We start from the raw sequence: 17,086 nt of genomic DNA, 5'->3' as shown, positions 1-17,086 counted from the left end.
ATTGAGCAAGAAGCTAGGTGGATCCATGCTAATTCCTATTCACAATTTTTTTCTGGGTCCGCAGGCTCTTGAAATAGTGGATGTCTCGACACAATTTTCTCATGCCTGCATATTCACTCGTACACCATGGCACCGAGCCGGTGCGTCCACTGATAAAGGAACAGAAACACATTAAACGCGCTAAAAAAGAGCAATTACATGCTTTGTGCGCGCGCTCCCAATGCAGCCACTCCCGAGATGTTCAGCACCATGCAACTACAGCGCTGCCACTACTATCACCAGCTGGAGATTCAGCCGAGATCCGGCACGGCCGCCTCGTTCCCTCCACTGCCCTCTTCTAGTACACTGTAACGGGGGCGTCAGGTACATGAACGACCCAGCACTTCCTCCAGATGTCATGGCGCCGTGACCTTGGTGAAGGGAACAGACTTCAGGTCGACAATTAAACTGCTTATTCAGGCTGAATTCGTGGTTTCGCAAAAGGAAAGTCAGATTACAGCAGCGCACTGCCACCGATAGCGGCGAACAGAGCGTCGGCTGTCGGTCAACTGACAAGGGGTGAAGTGCGTCGGCGTTTATACCCTTCTCATATAATATTCTTGCGTTATCGTTGGCGGCGACGTCAGTTCCAGAAAAATCTGTAATGTGCACGAAGTAGGCGTAATCTGAACAAAACGATCTACTACAGCCTTGAAGCTTCTCGAACATTGTAGGCACGGTTTGCGCTGAATGTAGTGTAACGGGGCGATACCAATGCTTCATAAAGAAACGTGGCAACACTGTGGCAATGACATTGTCTAGCATTTGGATAATGACCTTTGTGTACTCTGATATCATTTTGCAGGTAGTCACCACTATATGTCCACAGGTTATCGTGTGGTCTCTTTCAGGCAGTTGCAGTTGATTTATATGTGGGTGTAACAACCAAAAACCACTATATGTATATGAGAGACGCCGTGGTGGAGGGCTCCAGAAATTGTGACCACCTAGGGTTGTTTACCGTGCACCCAAACCTGAGCACACAGGCCTACAACATTTCGGCCGTCATAGAAAATGCAGCCGCCACAGCCGGGATTTGATCCCGCGACCTGCGGGTCAGCAGCCGAGAACATTAATCACTTGACCATCGCGGAGGGGCAGGCAGTGGCAGCTACCGAAATAATTATATCACGATTGTGTATACCATGTATACTACATTTGTTGGAGTGACAAGTTAGTCTGCACCCAAATCTGAATACACGGGCCTACAACATTTCCGCCTCCATTGGAAATGCAGCCACTGCAGCCGGGATACGAACCCGAACAACAATCATAAAAATGGTAAAATAGAGTATGAAAGGACTAACAATAGCAAATAGCAAATGAAAAAGTGAAAGACCAGATTACACAGCCAATCACTGGGCAAGAATAAAAGCAAAAAAGTTGAAAAATGTTCAACAAAGGTCTTTAAAACTGTTGTGATCTACATCAACTTATTCATTAGCAGTGCCGCTGGCTATGTTTCAACACAGAGTGAAAATTGTTTAGTGTAACTTTAAATATCAATGACCTGCAGCAGTTGCAATAAATTTGCTGAATCTAGTGACGAGCATTGTCGTGTGAAATATTACATCAACATTGTGCAACTAGGCGTGGCAGATTCGATCTATCACAGAGAAATTAGGGCCTTACTCTATTATTCTTTAATTAATGCAAAATAAAAAAAGAAGATATCAGGGCTTTATATTCAGGCCTAAAACGTGCATGAAACGAGTACTTAAGGTCACTAATTTAAAGAAAACGTTTGTGCAAAAGTTAGTGATCATGAATTTCAGTGTTGAATTTCGTTGAAGAAAACATATGTGGGATGAGTGCACATTGTAATAAAAACAGTGATGTAACTATAAAAGAGTAGTCGTACTTTGTTTCTTTGGTAATTCTAACGGGGCCACAGTACAAGCTATGGCAACTCATAATTTCATAGGCATACTGAACATTAAAACAAAAGATCTACGCCAAATTTCAACAATAACATGGAATTTGTCTTGCTTGCGTTTTTCTCAAAGTGCCATATGAATTTAATAAATAAATAAATAAATAATATTAATTAATTATTGAATTAATTAATTATTAAACTTTTTAAAGTATGGCAGTTTTACCAGGTGAGGTGGAGAAATAGGGGATTAACCCCTGTTCCTTCCCACTCTCCGTCGATTATGATGGCGGTGCCTCAGATGACCGCTCGAAGTCCTTGCACCCGGGCGGCATCTTCAGCTTGCCGGATGGCCCAAAGCTGGTCGGCCAGCTCGTCGCTGGAGAGTGCCGCCTCCCAGCGGCAGCACAGCTGTTGCCGCTGATTGGCAACAGTGTCCGCAGCCGTGGCGGAGGCCGGCCGCTGCCTTCGCGCGGTGGTGGCAGCAGCGAATGGCCTCGGAGTTCGTCCCAGCCTAACATGCGTCACGAAGGGTGCGGATGCAGTGACGTTAACTTTTTCAGCACACTCCCAAAGCATATGCTGCAGTGCGGCCATTTCCCCGCGCGCTTTACACGCGTCCGTCGGGTATAGGCGAAGATAACACAGGCGCAGGATCGCCGGGCTGGGGTACGTATTTGTTTGTAATAGCCTCAGAGTTGCGGCCTGTTTTTGTCCAAATTGTTATGTGGTGGTGGGCATCTGCGTCTGTTTAGTCTGTAATGTTGTGTAATATTTTTGATTGTGGTCAAATGATCACCACACGACCATTCCAGTTGTTGAGAATTGGCCGAATTGGCCTCGGCTCGGTGAGTGAGATCTCGAGCCGCGGTGTGGGCCGCCTGGTTACCTGCGAGCGGAAAGCTGGTGTAAGCCGGGGCCCACAGAAAGAAGACATTCGCATTTTCAGTTTTGAGATACGAGGACGCCGACGCCGAGGCCATCGCTCTTCGAAGCTCGCTGCCGTCCTTGTTTCCATTACTTGATTGTAGCATCCTGGCCGCCAGACACGAGATGGGACCGCGCGAAAAGCCATGGACGACCGCTGCCTCCGGTGCTGCGACCAGTGCAAGAGCAATCGCCGCCTCTTCGGCCGCCTTTGTGTGTTCTGCACGCACCATGGCGCTCGCGAGGCATTTGCCTGTGCCATTCACAACGGCGATAACATGAGCACGCCTTCCCTCTGGGTATCGCGCGGCGTCCACGCACCGTTTTGTCGCTGTTGCCGTACATTCTTTGAAGGTCACTCGCTCTTTTGTTGCAGCGCTCGACGTGTTGTGTCGGGTGCATGTTCCTGGGAAGCGGTGAGACGATGAGACTGCTGCGGACCACGATTGGAACCATCGTCTTCTCCCCGCATAGCGTGTAGTGTGTTATGCATAGAGATTCGAGTATACGCCTGCCCGTCTGGGACTTGGACAATCGCTCGTATTGCGCAATGTTGTGTGCCTCGATCAGTTCGTCCAGGGAGTTGTGCAAGCCCAGCTCGAAGAACATGTCGATGCTCGTCTTGACAGGTATGCCAACCGCCCTCTTGAACGCCTTGCGAATCATGCAGTTGACCTTGTTCCGTTCGGACGCCAGCCATTTTAGATAAGGGGCGACCAACGTTATGCGACTGATCGCGAACGCCTGTACGAGGCTGATCGTGCAGCTTTCCCGCACACCACTGCGTCTGTTCGTTATGCGGCGTAAGAGTCAAATTGTGTCGTCTACCGAATGTTTAGGTCTTCGAATTGTCTCACCGTTGTGACCATTGGCCTGCAGATGTAATCCCAATATTCTTTTCTTCTCTACGCTCGGTATGGGAATGCCGTCCGCCGTTATTACTCTAATTTCTGATCTCCCTCCAACGGGAAGGACAGTTCTGCGGCTGCTTCTCGTGGGTCTGTATATCAATAGCTCGGACTTAGCCGCCCAATATGCGAGGCCTGTACCTCTCGAGAATCCCTGCACCGCGTCCACGCCCATCTGCAGCGCTCGCTCCACGTGGCCATCACATTCTCCTCCGGGTACCCAGAGGGTGATGTCGTCCGCGTAAAGACTGTGATGCAGACAATCTATTGTCGCTAGTTTCTCGGGTAGCCCAAAGAAGACGTGGTTAAACAACATGAGCGACACGACAGAGCCCTGCGGTGTGCTCGTAGGACTCGTTCCGAATTCCGGGGATTCTGCGCTGCCGACAACTACGCTCGCACGCCTGCTGGTGAGGAAGTCGTGTATAGAGTTATAGAAACGTTGACCTAATCTCAGCGATCGGACACGGTCTAGAATCGCCGCATGCTCGACGCTGTCAATAACTTTGCAGAAGGGACAGCATACGATGGGGACGCTCATTGCTGTTGTTTTTCCAGGTGTACGAAGCATACCGTGGCTGACTATCAACATTGACAGCGGAGCGTGCTGCATCCGGCGCCTTGCAAGAGTGCTGCACTGACCAACCGGCTACGTTTTTGCGCCCGGCAACCTACCACATGACATCAACCACCCGTGACCCTTCAAAAAGACACCGGCAACACCTCCCTCGATCACTTGGCAGCAGGGACAGCATACGACGGGGACTCTCATTGCGGTTGTTTTCCCAGGTTAGACAATTGCCCTCCTGTTTTGAATAGTTCATTCGCTATCCTAGTGCTGCCTCTGTTGCCTATGTTCAAAGTTCGTATTTGTTTTGCCCACTGTTGAATCAGTATACTGGCCTTTAATGATGGGTACCGAGTTCGCGGACTTCAAACACGACATTCGGAAAGAAATCATAGAAATAAATAAAAGCCTTGACTACATGAAAAAAGACTACGAAAATATAAAACAAGATTGTGCTGAAATCAGGAAGGAAAACGCTGCTCTCAGGGCATTCCAAGAGGCAATGCATTGCAGGATAGACCGTAGAGAGAGTTGGTGCACGAACATTCCGCGCGCCTAACTGCTCAGGATCAATATTCTTGAAACAAAAATATAGAAATTAAAGGGATACCACGTGCCCCTAAAGAAAACCTTGTGCAATTGCTTGCAAAAGCTGGTGACGCCTCGGGAGAGCTAATACAAGAACAGGACTTAGAAATATGCCACTGTTTGCCAGCGAGAAGTGCCGCTTCGCAAAGTAACACGGCACCAGACACAGGTGTTGCAAAGAACAATAAAGTACGCCCTCGTGCAAGCGCTGTTCCTGATCGGGGTAGCAGAGCAGGCAGTGACGCCTCTGAACGAAAACATCGTGGTTGTTTTCAGTCGCCGAGCTAAGAGGGATGTCATCGTTAAGAAAGCACGGAGAACTCGATTCACAGCTGAGGAACTGGAATTCACAACTAAACAGTCTGTTTTCGTAAATGAGCACCTTTGTCCCCAACTGAAAAAATTTCTGAGCATAAGGATTGCTCGGAAACGAAAAATGAAGTGACGCTTCGTGTGGGTAAGTGGTGGCAAAATATTTGCGCGATAAACGGAAACATCTCGTGCAGTTTAAATCACATGTGAAGCCCACTTGCATAAGATGTGCACGGCTACTCAAGCAGCCGCGGGGCATCTAGCATGCCGTAGGCTTATCTGATTAGCGCTTTCGTTTTTGCGGCGCAACCTTTTTTTTAGTTTACTTTCTTTTCTTTCTTCATCTTTTTTTCCTTTTGTGAAGATGGAAATATTACCATGTGATATCTGTATGCCTAACACTAGTGGATATTGCAGTATCATGCACTTAAATGTTCAATCAGCTCGCAACAAGCACGATGATATAACTACGTTTCTCGACAAATTCTCGTTTAAATTCGACATCAACATGATTTATGAAACCTATTACACGTGCAATGACGAAGTACTACGCTTGCCAACGTATAAATCGTTCTTTCTAAACAGGCCCTCTCTTCGAGGAAGAGGTGTGTTGCAAATAATTACCGACCATTTAGTTTGCAGCCTTCTCTCAGATTTTTCAGCGATTACACCAGACTATGAAGCATTATCGCTAGCATGTCACAAGTATGTATATGTGGTAGTTTATCGTCCACCTGACGGAAAAACAGAAGCGTTTTTTTTTCGATTTCTTGAAAATCTACTTACGTATGCGTGCTCTAACAAGTTGCACAATATCATAGGGGGCGACTGCAACATTATAGTTCTACAGCAAACTGAAACATCTGGTAACTTCAAACTACTACTTTATTCCTTTGCGTGTGCTAATAATATTACTGAACCTACACGTGTCACTTCAGGTACTGAAATCCCTATCGACTTACTTGTTACAAAGGACATAAGTGATTCAACCGTATCTGGAACTGTTATTGCCGATATTAGTGATCACTACCCTATATACATGTTTCAAAATCGCAACGAGTATCTTAATTCTGCAAAAGTATCAACTCCAGAATCATACAAAGACAGGAAATTAGTAACAAAACATTAAACACTTTTAGGCTTCAAATTATCCAGATTAGTTGGGATCCTGTCTATAAATCAGTTAACGCTAATGAGGCGCATGAAATATTCATGTGCCTGTTAACAAAAACTTACCATAAGCGCTTTAAATATAAAACGGTCAAAAGCCTCAAGAAAGGTCGGAAACAATCGATGACGCGAGAATGTCTGGAAATGATTGAGGAAAAATCTATTGTACGCAAAATTCGTGAAAACAAGACACCATAACGATCTTTCGGAATTCAAGCGGTGCATAAATTTTGTATTGAAGCACCTGAGAAAAACTAAGTATGCGTACGATCAAGCTCTCTTCAAGAGGGTTAGCACTCGTGGCGACGTGCTTTGGCGAGAAATAAATAAGCTTCTGAATAGTCGTTGCACTCTGACAACGCACTTGAGTTAAACATAGTATACAAGATAGTAAAAGGGGAAGAACTTGCTAATAAATTTATAGTGTACTTCACAACACTGGTGTCCACCGATTTATAAAACCCTTCTCGTGCCTGTAATAGCGATTAAAGAGACTTTCTAGGTGTGCCAAACATCAGCACTGCATATTTTTTAAATACAACTCCTGAAGAAGTGTTGGCTGTATTTATGCCAATAAAAACACTACTGCTCGGGACATAGATGACCTACAAATTAAGCCTATTAGCACTTCATGTTTTGTTACCTGTTCTTACCCATCTGTTTAATACGTGCTTATCTAAGGGAGTTTTCCCAGAAAGAATGAAGCATGCGAGAGTTGGTGTCTTATACAAATCTGGTGACCGAAATATCTTTTCTAACTATCGTCCGATCTCCATACTTCCTATTATATCTAAAGGGCTAAAGAAAATTACATATCAACGTTTTATGTCTTTTTGTGAAAGGTAATTTATATTACCACTGCATTAATTCGGCTTCCGACGGGGCATGTTCACGGAGCTGGCTCTCTTCACACAAAAAGAACTCATACATAACTCGTTTGATAAGAAACTGTTAACACTAGGTGTTTTTATTGACTATTTCAAAGCATTCGGCAGAATCAACCACGAAATACTCTATGCAAAATTGCGTCATTATGGTTTTTGCGGAACTCCACTTGACTTTCTGAAATCATATTTATCACAAACAAAGCAACCTGTACTTATAAATGACAGTCAATCCTCCTTACTTACCCTGAAGTCAGGTGTACCTCAGGGCAGCATATTAGGGCTCCTACTGTTTAAAATTTATACAAACGACATAACTAGTCTCAGCAAATCTGTGGACATTATAATTTATGGAGATGACACTAGTATACGTTTTTATTATAATGATTTGGGTAAACTTGCAGACACAGCCGACAACATTTTTAACAACATCTTCATATGGAGTACCGCAAAATAATTATTGATAACACAAAAAACTTCAAAGCTGTGGTATTCGCACCGGTTCAGAAGGCTGTCTGTCGTGGTTTGGATATACACCTAAGGCCCGAAAAAAATTGAGGTTGTCAAAGAAGTCTCATCACTACGAGTAATTTTTAATGAAAATCTTAATTGGGAAGAACACGCTAATAAAGTAACCAGAAATATAACTAGGACGTGTGCTACACTCTGTAAACTTCGACAGATGCTTCCAGCAAACAATAAACTTTTATTCTATAATACGTTGTTTTCATCTCACATAAACTATTGTAGTCTAGTGTGTGCAGATACATCTAAAGTAAATCGGAACAAAATATTTTACTGCAGAGAAAAGCAATTCGTCATATTGCAAACGTACTATACGACGCACATAGAAGTGATTAATTCAGAAAATATGACATTTTACCGATCAATTACATTCACAGCTTTAACATTATTATGAAATACAAACCAAGCTTGCTATCAAAGAACGCTTGTTTTCTTAAACTGTGTAACCTAGGGAAAACTACACAATCCCATTATGACATTCTGAAAAGTCCTTCCTGTTTTGTTCCTTATTCGCAAACTAATCATGGTTCGAGAAAACTTGAACACTGTATTCCTGCTTGTTTTAACATGTTTGAAAATGAAAACATCAACATCTTCTCATCCAGAATGGCGGCGTGTAGTTTAGCTTCTTCTAATTATCCGGCTAAAATACTATATGTAAAAGAAAAACCCTATAATAGTACTCGTGTGTAACATGGCATCCGATGATGTTTGCTTTCTTTGCCACTTTTTTTTTTGCTTTTTTACGAGTAAAACATGTAACATTTCACTCGTCAGTGTTTCTCTTGTACATAAAAACTTGTGATTTTCACATACCCAGTGCTGTAAACGTTTTGTAATCATATTTAATACTTTGTTAGCTTTTACTTTGTTAGCTGTAATACTTTGTTAGCAACGTGTGCATTGTTTCATGATTGACCGTGCGCTGTTTTATTATTTTCTTTGTTTTTTTTCTCTTTGTGGTTTGCTTAGTTTATGTAAACCTGAAACTGGTGTAATTTTTATGCATTTTTTTGTTTCTTAATTTCTTGAAGTTTGAAAATACACGTCAAATCGTTTTTTCATGTTTGTGCTCTGCGAATTCGTAATGCCAAGTGAAAAGGGGTAGGAGCGTCGTCAAGCTGCTAAAATAGCAGCTTTTTGCTCCATCCTTGCGTTTTCTTTCCGCAAATCTGTGAAGAAAATGCTCAATAAAACTGAAATGAAACTGAAAGGAAATGAAATGAAAAGCTTTTTTTTCAGATCAATGCTGAGAATCGTTTCAATGGAACTAGAAGTGCTGTCTACAATCTGATGTTTCAGCTGCAGCATCACGTTCTGTGCGGAGAGGTTGTGGAGAAATCCGACAATCCTGGGGGGGGGGGGGGGGGGGGGAAGACGTCAGCGTCTTCGAGGTAATTAGTAACGTGAGTCAGGACAGCGTCTTCCATGACTTTACCCACGCCAGATCGGCCAGATCGGCCCTAGCTAATCGATTGTCACCTGCTTGCCCGGTTTGGGAATTATGACCACGCGGGCCCTTTTCCACGCATCGGGGAGGCATCCCTCTCGCCAGCAGTCGTTAGCGCATTCCGTCAGACGCGTAATTGACTCATCGTCCAGGCTGCGTAGAGTCTTGTTGGTTACTCGATCCAGGCCCGGAGCAGACCAAGTGCTGGGGTTGCTTAAGACTGCCTTAATTTCAGCTTCACTAAATTCTGCGTCTAGCTTCTCATTGTTGTCTCTCTGATACATTGAGTGCTGCGTTCTTTCTCTTGCTCTAAAATAGCGCTTTATGTAGCTACAAGAAAACTTTCGCTTTAGCTTTGTAACTTTTGTGATGCACCCTTTTTATTATCGCTAGCATACATGAATCCTGACGCCGTCTTTTTAAGCGAAAAAGGGGTGCTTTACTAATAGAAATCAACAAGAGTAACTTTACGATACAGTTGGCGCACCGCGCTAACACTTGGAGGAACCTTTCTGCAAAACTTGTTTTGCCGTTGGCTTCATGGCATTTAGCGCAATCACTAGACAATAGACAAACCAAAAGACTTAAATAAAGCACAGCATACGTAGCGGTAAGATGTAGACGCAGCATCTTTTTTGTCTGCTCTGTAGTACTTCCGTTGATTATCAGGTTGACTGGCTTGTTGAAACTTACCCAACAAGCACGGTTGTTCGTTTACTTGCTTGACGGCAAGAACAGTCCATTCCACAGCTGTGATATTTTTTAAACAGGTCACTGATTTTTTCAGGAAGTACACCATGAACTTGCACATGAAGGAACTGCAGCAAATGTTCATGTTCATGGACTAACTTTTGCTCGCTGTAAACAGTTATTCTTGATAACAAACCGGGAAATTTTCTGCTACGTCAGTAAACTTTCTGCAACAGTCAAGGGGAGTGTCAGCGATGCAAAACACTACTTTTATGCATGTTGAAGCAAATGCGTACCGTATAAAAGATCATATTTCACCCATAATGTGTTAGTTTTCATGGAGTTACTGTTTATAGTGCCTCAGGTGAACGACGCGAAAAAACGAGTTACTAGGAAAAAGACACGCAATTTCGCTGTACGTTATCATCTTCACAAATTTCACGTCAGATTACGCTTAAGAAACACATCTAGTTATCCACCCGAAAATAATATTTAAAAGGCAACTGGCTATGAAAGCGTCTTCAAAGAAAATGAGCATTTTGTGCACTAATAGCGCCCTTAGTTTGCTATTTATGTAGCAAACCTGAAGTATGCTCCGGGCACGTTGGTATGTGCGTAGCGGAAATGGGCCGATGAGAATTCGTTGCTCAGCGTGGCGTCTAGCGTGGCGTCGTAGGAGGTGCGGCCTTTATCGCTGACCCAGAGGTCGTAATCCTTCATCACCCTTGGACCCAGTTGCCATGGCAACCACTCGGAGAAGACAATGTGCTGGTAGCGCCCCTCCTGGATCCGCCTTCCACATACGAATAAAAAAAAATACGTGTTTGATCCCTCCGTCAGAGCAATCAGTACAACGTAAACGAGATAGTTGTCCTCAGAGAAGTAGTTGAATATTTACTGTGCAGTCGTAGACGAAAGCTTGCACAATGTATCTCAGTTTGACAACAATAGGCACCATTCAGTCGAGTTTTACAACTTGGCTGAAGCAGTGAACGCAAAGGCAAGCGAATAACAAAGCAATAAGAAGATGGGATGGGTCGAAATTGAACACGATGCGCTTGTCTCCCTCCCTGCACAAGGGGGTGGAATGTGGCTGTGTAAGACGGGGCACGTACAACACTAACAACCAACGTCCGTGAAGTTGGCACGGGGCAGTAGGACATGAGGCGTAGTTTGCGCTGAGAATGCCTGACAGGTTTTGTGGTTGAGAGCCGAATGGAACAGGAGTTCAGAATAAGAAACGTGCGTGGCAGTATTCAGTGAACCACTTAAAAGGGGCCATGGACTGAGACCTAATATGTAGGGTTTAACGTTCCAAAACCACTATATGATTATGAGAGACACCGTATTGAAGGGTTCCGAAAATTTTGACTACCTGGAGTTCTTTACAGTTCACCAAAATGAGAGTACATGGGCCTGCAGAGTTTTGGCTCCCCTGAAAAACGCAGCCTCTGCTGCCAGGATTCAATCCCGCGGCCTGCGGGTCAGCAGCCGACTACCTTAACCCCTTGACCACCGCGGCGGGGGTAGATAGAGACCTCACCTTTCCTCACAGCGGGCGCACCTACACCTCCCACGAAGTGCATTCTTGCCTACGCTCACGCTCCATGGTACCAGCAGGAAGTACGTACACGTTGGCCAAAATTTTATTTTAATTTTGTTTCAGTTTGGTAACAACGACCACTTTTATAAACGAAAATTCAGAGGACAACTAAGTCTCACCTTCAAAAGTGGAACGTGAGCGCGAACATTTTTGGAAATATTTCGATGTGTACACAGTAGAAGACAAAACTAAAGGCGAGAAGACAAACAGGTGCTAACTCACAACTCACCTTACTGAAAGATATACCCAAAGTACATATCCTATACGGTATCTCAACAACGCATGAGTGCGAAAAACAAGCAAGAAAACAAAAGAAAAGAAATGATAACACACCATCATACTCATTTTTACATAAGAGGTGTCTAGAACGTGCGGAAGAATTCGAATGTCAAGTATAGCTCAAAAGGGTGGACTCCTTGTCAATGAAATTGACGGGTTGCTTACGCATTTATTAGCACACCTTCGGAAATAAAATGATCCTATTATTTTTACTCTCTCTTCTGCTAAATATTTAAAATGTGCATTAAGGCAAGTGTTGATGCGTCAGACAGCATGACCTATATGTATATGCAACCGCGTGTTAAGGACAATAATTACACTACCTCTGTCTTGCACCTGACAAACTTTCCACTTTCGTTTGCAAGGCAAACACAATTTTTTCTTCTTAATTATGTCAAACTTTCCCCCACCTCACGGCAGATGCGTTGAACCTTATTAGGCACATTGAAAACAACAGGTACACTAAAAGGATTGCCTATTTGCTTGAGCTAATGTGAAAACCATTGAATGTAAGCTAAAACTGCAGAGAGTTTTCATTGTGTATCTTGTAATGCAGGTATGTGCTCTGGTTTACCCTTTAAAAATCTTAATTTATTCAACGGCTCTGCAAGCAGAATTACCTGGGTATGCAACCAATTTTATGTAGTTGGCGTGACGTTAAAATGCCAAATACATTGTATGAATGCATAACTTCGTCAAGACTGTCCTTAAACAAGAGACAGAAATTCCATTTTTGTACAATTTTAGAATGGCGTGAGAACAAGTTGTGAAGAGATTTTATTGTCTGATATTTACACAACTAACATATATGTCATGATTTACGTGCAGTTTCAAGTCAAGAAGCTGCAACTGGTTATTATGGGCAACCTCATGGGTGAACTTAAGACCCATCCCGTATAACCTAAACACCTCCAGAACATTCACAACATGGCAACCTTGCACGCCTTTCTCACAGTTGAGTAAAAATTGGTCAACAAACCAAAAATCCTTTTTTGTCAAACCAAGAAATCCACCTGCCTGTTTGTCTGCTCGCCTTTTGTTGTCTTGTTCACTGTGTGCGTGGCGAAATATTTCCAAGAATGTTCTCAAACCAACTCGGCCAGTTTTCTATTCTATTGCAATAGCTAAATTGGGTCCACTACGTCACAGTTCTTCTGTTTGCGAATAGTCGAAGCACAGTCGGCCAAACTTAAGCTATTTTTCTAAGTGGTAGTCGTTTCTTTATTGTGTATCTCTGCCATACCACTGAAATAAGGTACAAAAATGTGAGGACAAGTCTATGTCCAAAAAGCACAAGGCTTCGAAGCAATTTTCTGCAACTTCGTTATGTAATACTGCACTGAGAAACAGAAAATGGCCGCTGCGCAATATGGGTAAAAATTTGGCCGACTGTACGGCAACACACGCCTCCTTCAAGTGCTACGCACTGCTGCACATTCTGTACTGTGCGAACAAGTTTTAAACAAAACCTTTGGCACGTAGTTTACATGTTTTTTCCCTGATAGATTTCTATGATTTTGTGCTGCAGTATGCGTGATGAAGACCCATACCACTGCATGACATTGTTATAGCGTTTTTGTCTGAAGCAGTTTCAGGCAATAGCTTCGCTCTGGTGTACCACCTGCTCGCTTTGCAGAACGCTTGTGTTAGAGTCTCACTCCAATAGAAAATGTTTGTTATTACGTTATTCGTGTCTATCTCGAATTTTCGCTCACGGACAACGACACGTTTTCCCCCCAACCCACGACGGCGACACCAACGCCGGACTTTCTGCGGAAAGAGATCCTTAATGCTAGGTCTTAATGGAACAAAGCTCACTTGGTAACTTGGAAAAGTTTTTCGTCATCCCAATGTGGGTTGATAGACGCCAACTGACTGGCGATGCGGTTGTGCTCCCTCACCCACAGTGTTTGCATCGAGAGTATGCCTGCTTGCTGGTTGGCTCGGACGTCCCCTGCAAAAGACGCAAGGCATATTCCTTCACTCTTATTCTGAGCTACTGCAATTAAAGCAACGCCAGAAGGAATCAATGCAAAGATAAAGGACTGAAGAAATACCACGTACAGAGCAAGTAACGTAAGTGTATCTCAGAAAACGGCAACATATACATTTACGGGCTACAAATACATTCTTCCAGTTAGGCACTAAACCACAAAACCACGGAGCAGCAAGAAGGAGAAAACCATAAGAGTCTTTGTTTCAAGGCGGATTCTCCATTCATATAAATAGTCATGGTGCGACTCGCGAATATATACCAAGCAATTTTTTATGAAGCGAATATGAGAAGTTGCTGTCAATTCGCTGCGCCAGCTGCCCTCTTTCGTAAAGGGTTCATTGCAAAATTATAAACAAGCACGAAGCTGTACAAACAGGCACATTCCCATTTGTTTAATACAAAAAAGTGTTGAGCGAAGAGAAAAGTCCTAAAAAATGCAGGTCTAACTACCGTAGGAATGAACGATATACGATTAATGCAGCCAGAAGTTTGCCGTGGGCACTTTTGAAATGAAGATAATGTTTAAAGGGTTGTTAAACGAAAAGTGAAATTTGCCGGTTGCAATTTTTTCCTGATTTAATAAAGAATAGACATAGCCATTTTGAAATATTTCGGCACAATAATCATTCTGTAATTAATCACGCCCGTTTGAAATTGCTGTTTTGGGGGCATCACTAGCGACAATGCGTGACCATCTGCCGTTACAGGCACTAATTCATGAAGTCATTGAAACGTCACTATAAGAGAAGTTAGAAACACGCCGTTAGCTTGGTTTTGCTCCAAAGTAATAATTTATAGACACTTAGAAAAAACAACAGAACAGCTTTTGTGCTTTGAGTTGTACGCTGTGCAATTGCAATGAGTGATCTGTCGAGCGAGCATCCAACATGCTGAAAGCAGCCGTGCTAGAATGACATATCTGAATAGTGGAGTGTCAGAAGAAGCGGCTCCCGTGAAGGTATTTTGCGGTGAACTTCCGCGCGATGCCACTGCTGCGCCGGACCCGTCAGAGTTACTGTATTTGCTACCTTTAGGTAGCAGAGTTGCGCCAAGGTACTCCATCTTGGGTTCAAATGTCTTGCGGGAAAGCCACTCACCACCCGCTTAGGAGCAGCGCTCGCGCTTATAGCGTTCCTATAATTATTTTTTGCTTTCTTTTCTTTCTAGTTTTTATGAAAGTACGAGACAAACTCAGTTGCTCTCGTCATGCCTGGAAGCCTTGATGAAATGTTAATGTTTTGGTAAGTAATAATGAAAAAAACGCGCGTCAGCTGAGTGAATCAGTGGTAGTAGGCCTCACATTAGCTTTGGCTTATTTTGCACTGTTTTGCCCATTTACATATATAAAGTTATTTTTAACTCTTGATTGCTATCGAGCCAGGGTTGGAATATTTTTATCGCGTTGGGCTCATTTGTTAACAAAGAAAGTTAACCAGCTAAAGGTTTGTAGTCTTCAACTGAATCGAACTGGATAGCGATCGAGTATGACCGTGCGACGCCCGCGTTGTGCGAGCATCTCGTATTACGCTCGTATTACAATCGCGGCTCACGACAACTGATGCGAATCGTCGTTCAACTACCCTATTATGCCCAACATTCTCTTCGCTTAAGGTTTCAAAGCTGCATTCCATTCACGCACTAGCAGCAACACGTTGCCGATTCAAATCGTTGTAGTTTAAGTTCTCCCTTTATTTTTAGCATTTTAACTGCCACACTAATTTGGGCGTATGCAGCTGACACACGCTGCCCAACTCGGCATGTATAACGTATTCACTACTGAACCTGTGGTTAATACAAATAGAGCAAGTTTTTCTGTTCCATGGACAGATTAAAAAAAAAGAAGCCAAGCGCCAGGGCGTCAGCAGAGAAGTGGAAAAGGGGCCCTTGCCCCCCTCAAGCCACAACAGCACTTGCCCTCACACAAGCGAGACCAGTGCTCTCGGTCTCCCTAAGCCGCAATGCAACAATGAGTTGCACCCCTAATAGAAAATCCTGCCGTCGGCAATGGCCAAGTGTTTATTCCTTCCGACTGAACACTAATCTTTCGATAGCAACACCCGCTGCACCTGCGGCTAATCGCATGGGCACTACGTAGTAAAATTCTACACAGAATGCGTTTGCTGCCACATTTCTCATCACCAACAGGCAGCATGGCTACATTACTGAATAAGCGCGGTGAGACTGACCACAGCAGTTGTCAACCCTGCTTGATCTATAACCCGTAATCTGCGTAGCGTTGGCTTCTCCGCAGTGCAACTGAACCACCTACGATCACGTGATTGCGCTCGGCAAATAGGGGTCCTGAACTCCTGTAGGTGGTGCGAGCGGCGTCCAGAAAACAGTGGCGCAACTCTGCTACCTATAGGTAGCATATACAGTAACTCTAGGACCCGTATAGCCTATTCGCACTCGGGAGCGCGCCGAAAGCGACGGGCGCCTGCTACGCGCTGTGGTTTTTTTTTTTTTTGCGCTACGTTTCCACAAATGGCTCTTGAAGTCTACTTAGCTTTATTAATGTGGTGTGGGATGGAGCTAACCAACATTTAGACGCTGTGTTAGTGCCTGGGGCAACAAGAGAATACAAAAACTCAAGTGTCGAGCGGCATCAGCGTGGCCTGGCTTTAGCTGCACAGCTTGAGAACATTGGTGTGTGCGTAAAACGCGCAAAATAAACAGACATAAATAAGGAACGAAAGGAAACTTGTTCGCACAGCTAATTAACAGTGGCATTGCGCATGTGAGAATAAAGAGTAAAAAAAACAAGGTAAACTACGTACATAGTCAGCTAAAGTATTTACGCGCCGCGATCGCTTCGTTTGAATCTATATGCGAGCACTAGTGCTCAATTAGCACTAGTTTACTAGTCATATGCAAGCCGCTTCACTTCATAAATTGTAAGCCTCAATTAGCGATAAATAGTATGAAGCAGAAATATTGATAGGATGTAAGGCAAACACAAAAAAGCGTTAGAACGGCCATACAAATGCTATATTGTTGTCTTATCTTCGCTTCTGAGATAGCGTGCAAGACTCACCAAGCGCAGACCTTGATCTAACCTCCGAGGTTTGAAACAAAAGGAACGTCAGATTAGGTTACATTACTTTACAAGATTTTTCATAAAAGACATATTATTGCTCGACCAGTATCCAGATACCATGAAAGTTACAAATACCCCTTTCTTGCTTGACAAGTGGAATATCTGCCCGAACGAAAATCCGACAAGATTAAAAACGCAAGGGTTAATATGAACGAGTTCGAAAATGGCTCGAATACT

At 43.7% G+C, this 17,086-nt stretch overlaps 1 protein-coding gene across 1 annotated transcript in view; it reads right to left on the bottom strand.

Moving 5' to 3' along the window:
• Positions 1-17,086, bottom strand: part of LOC142771455 (peroxidase-like) — a 272,747-nt gene that overhangs the window by 188,513 nt on the left and 67,148 nt on the right. Inside the window, exons 4-5 of the mRNA XM_075872922.1 lie at positions 13,635-13,770; positions 10,518-10,727 (exon numbers count right to left, since the gene is read on the bottom strand). Coding sequence (XP_075729037.1) covers positions 10,518-10,727; positions 13,635-13,770 — 346 coding nt within the window. The remainder of the gene's footprint in view (positions 1-10,517; positions 10,728-13,634; positions 13,771-17,086) is intronic.

Source organism: Rhipicephalus microplus, chromosome 9, assembly GCF_043290135.1.
Source record: "Rhipicephalus microplus isolate Deutch F79 chromosome 9, USDA_Rmic, whole genome shotgun sequence".
NCBI lineage: Eukaryota > Metazoa > Arthropoda > Arachnida > Ixodida > Ixodidae > Rhipicephalus > Rhipicephalus microplus.
The sequence above is the reverse complement of the archived record's forward strand: the minus strand, read 5'-3'. Positions and strand labels throughout refer to the sequence as shown.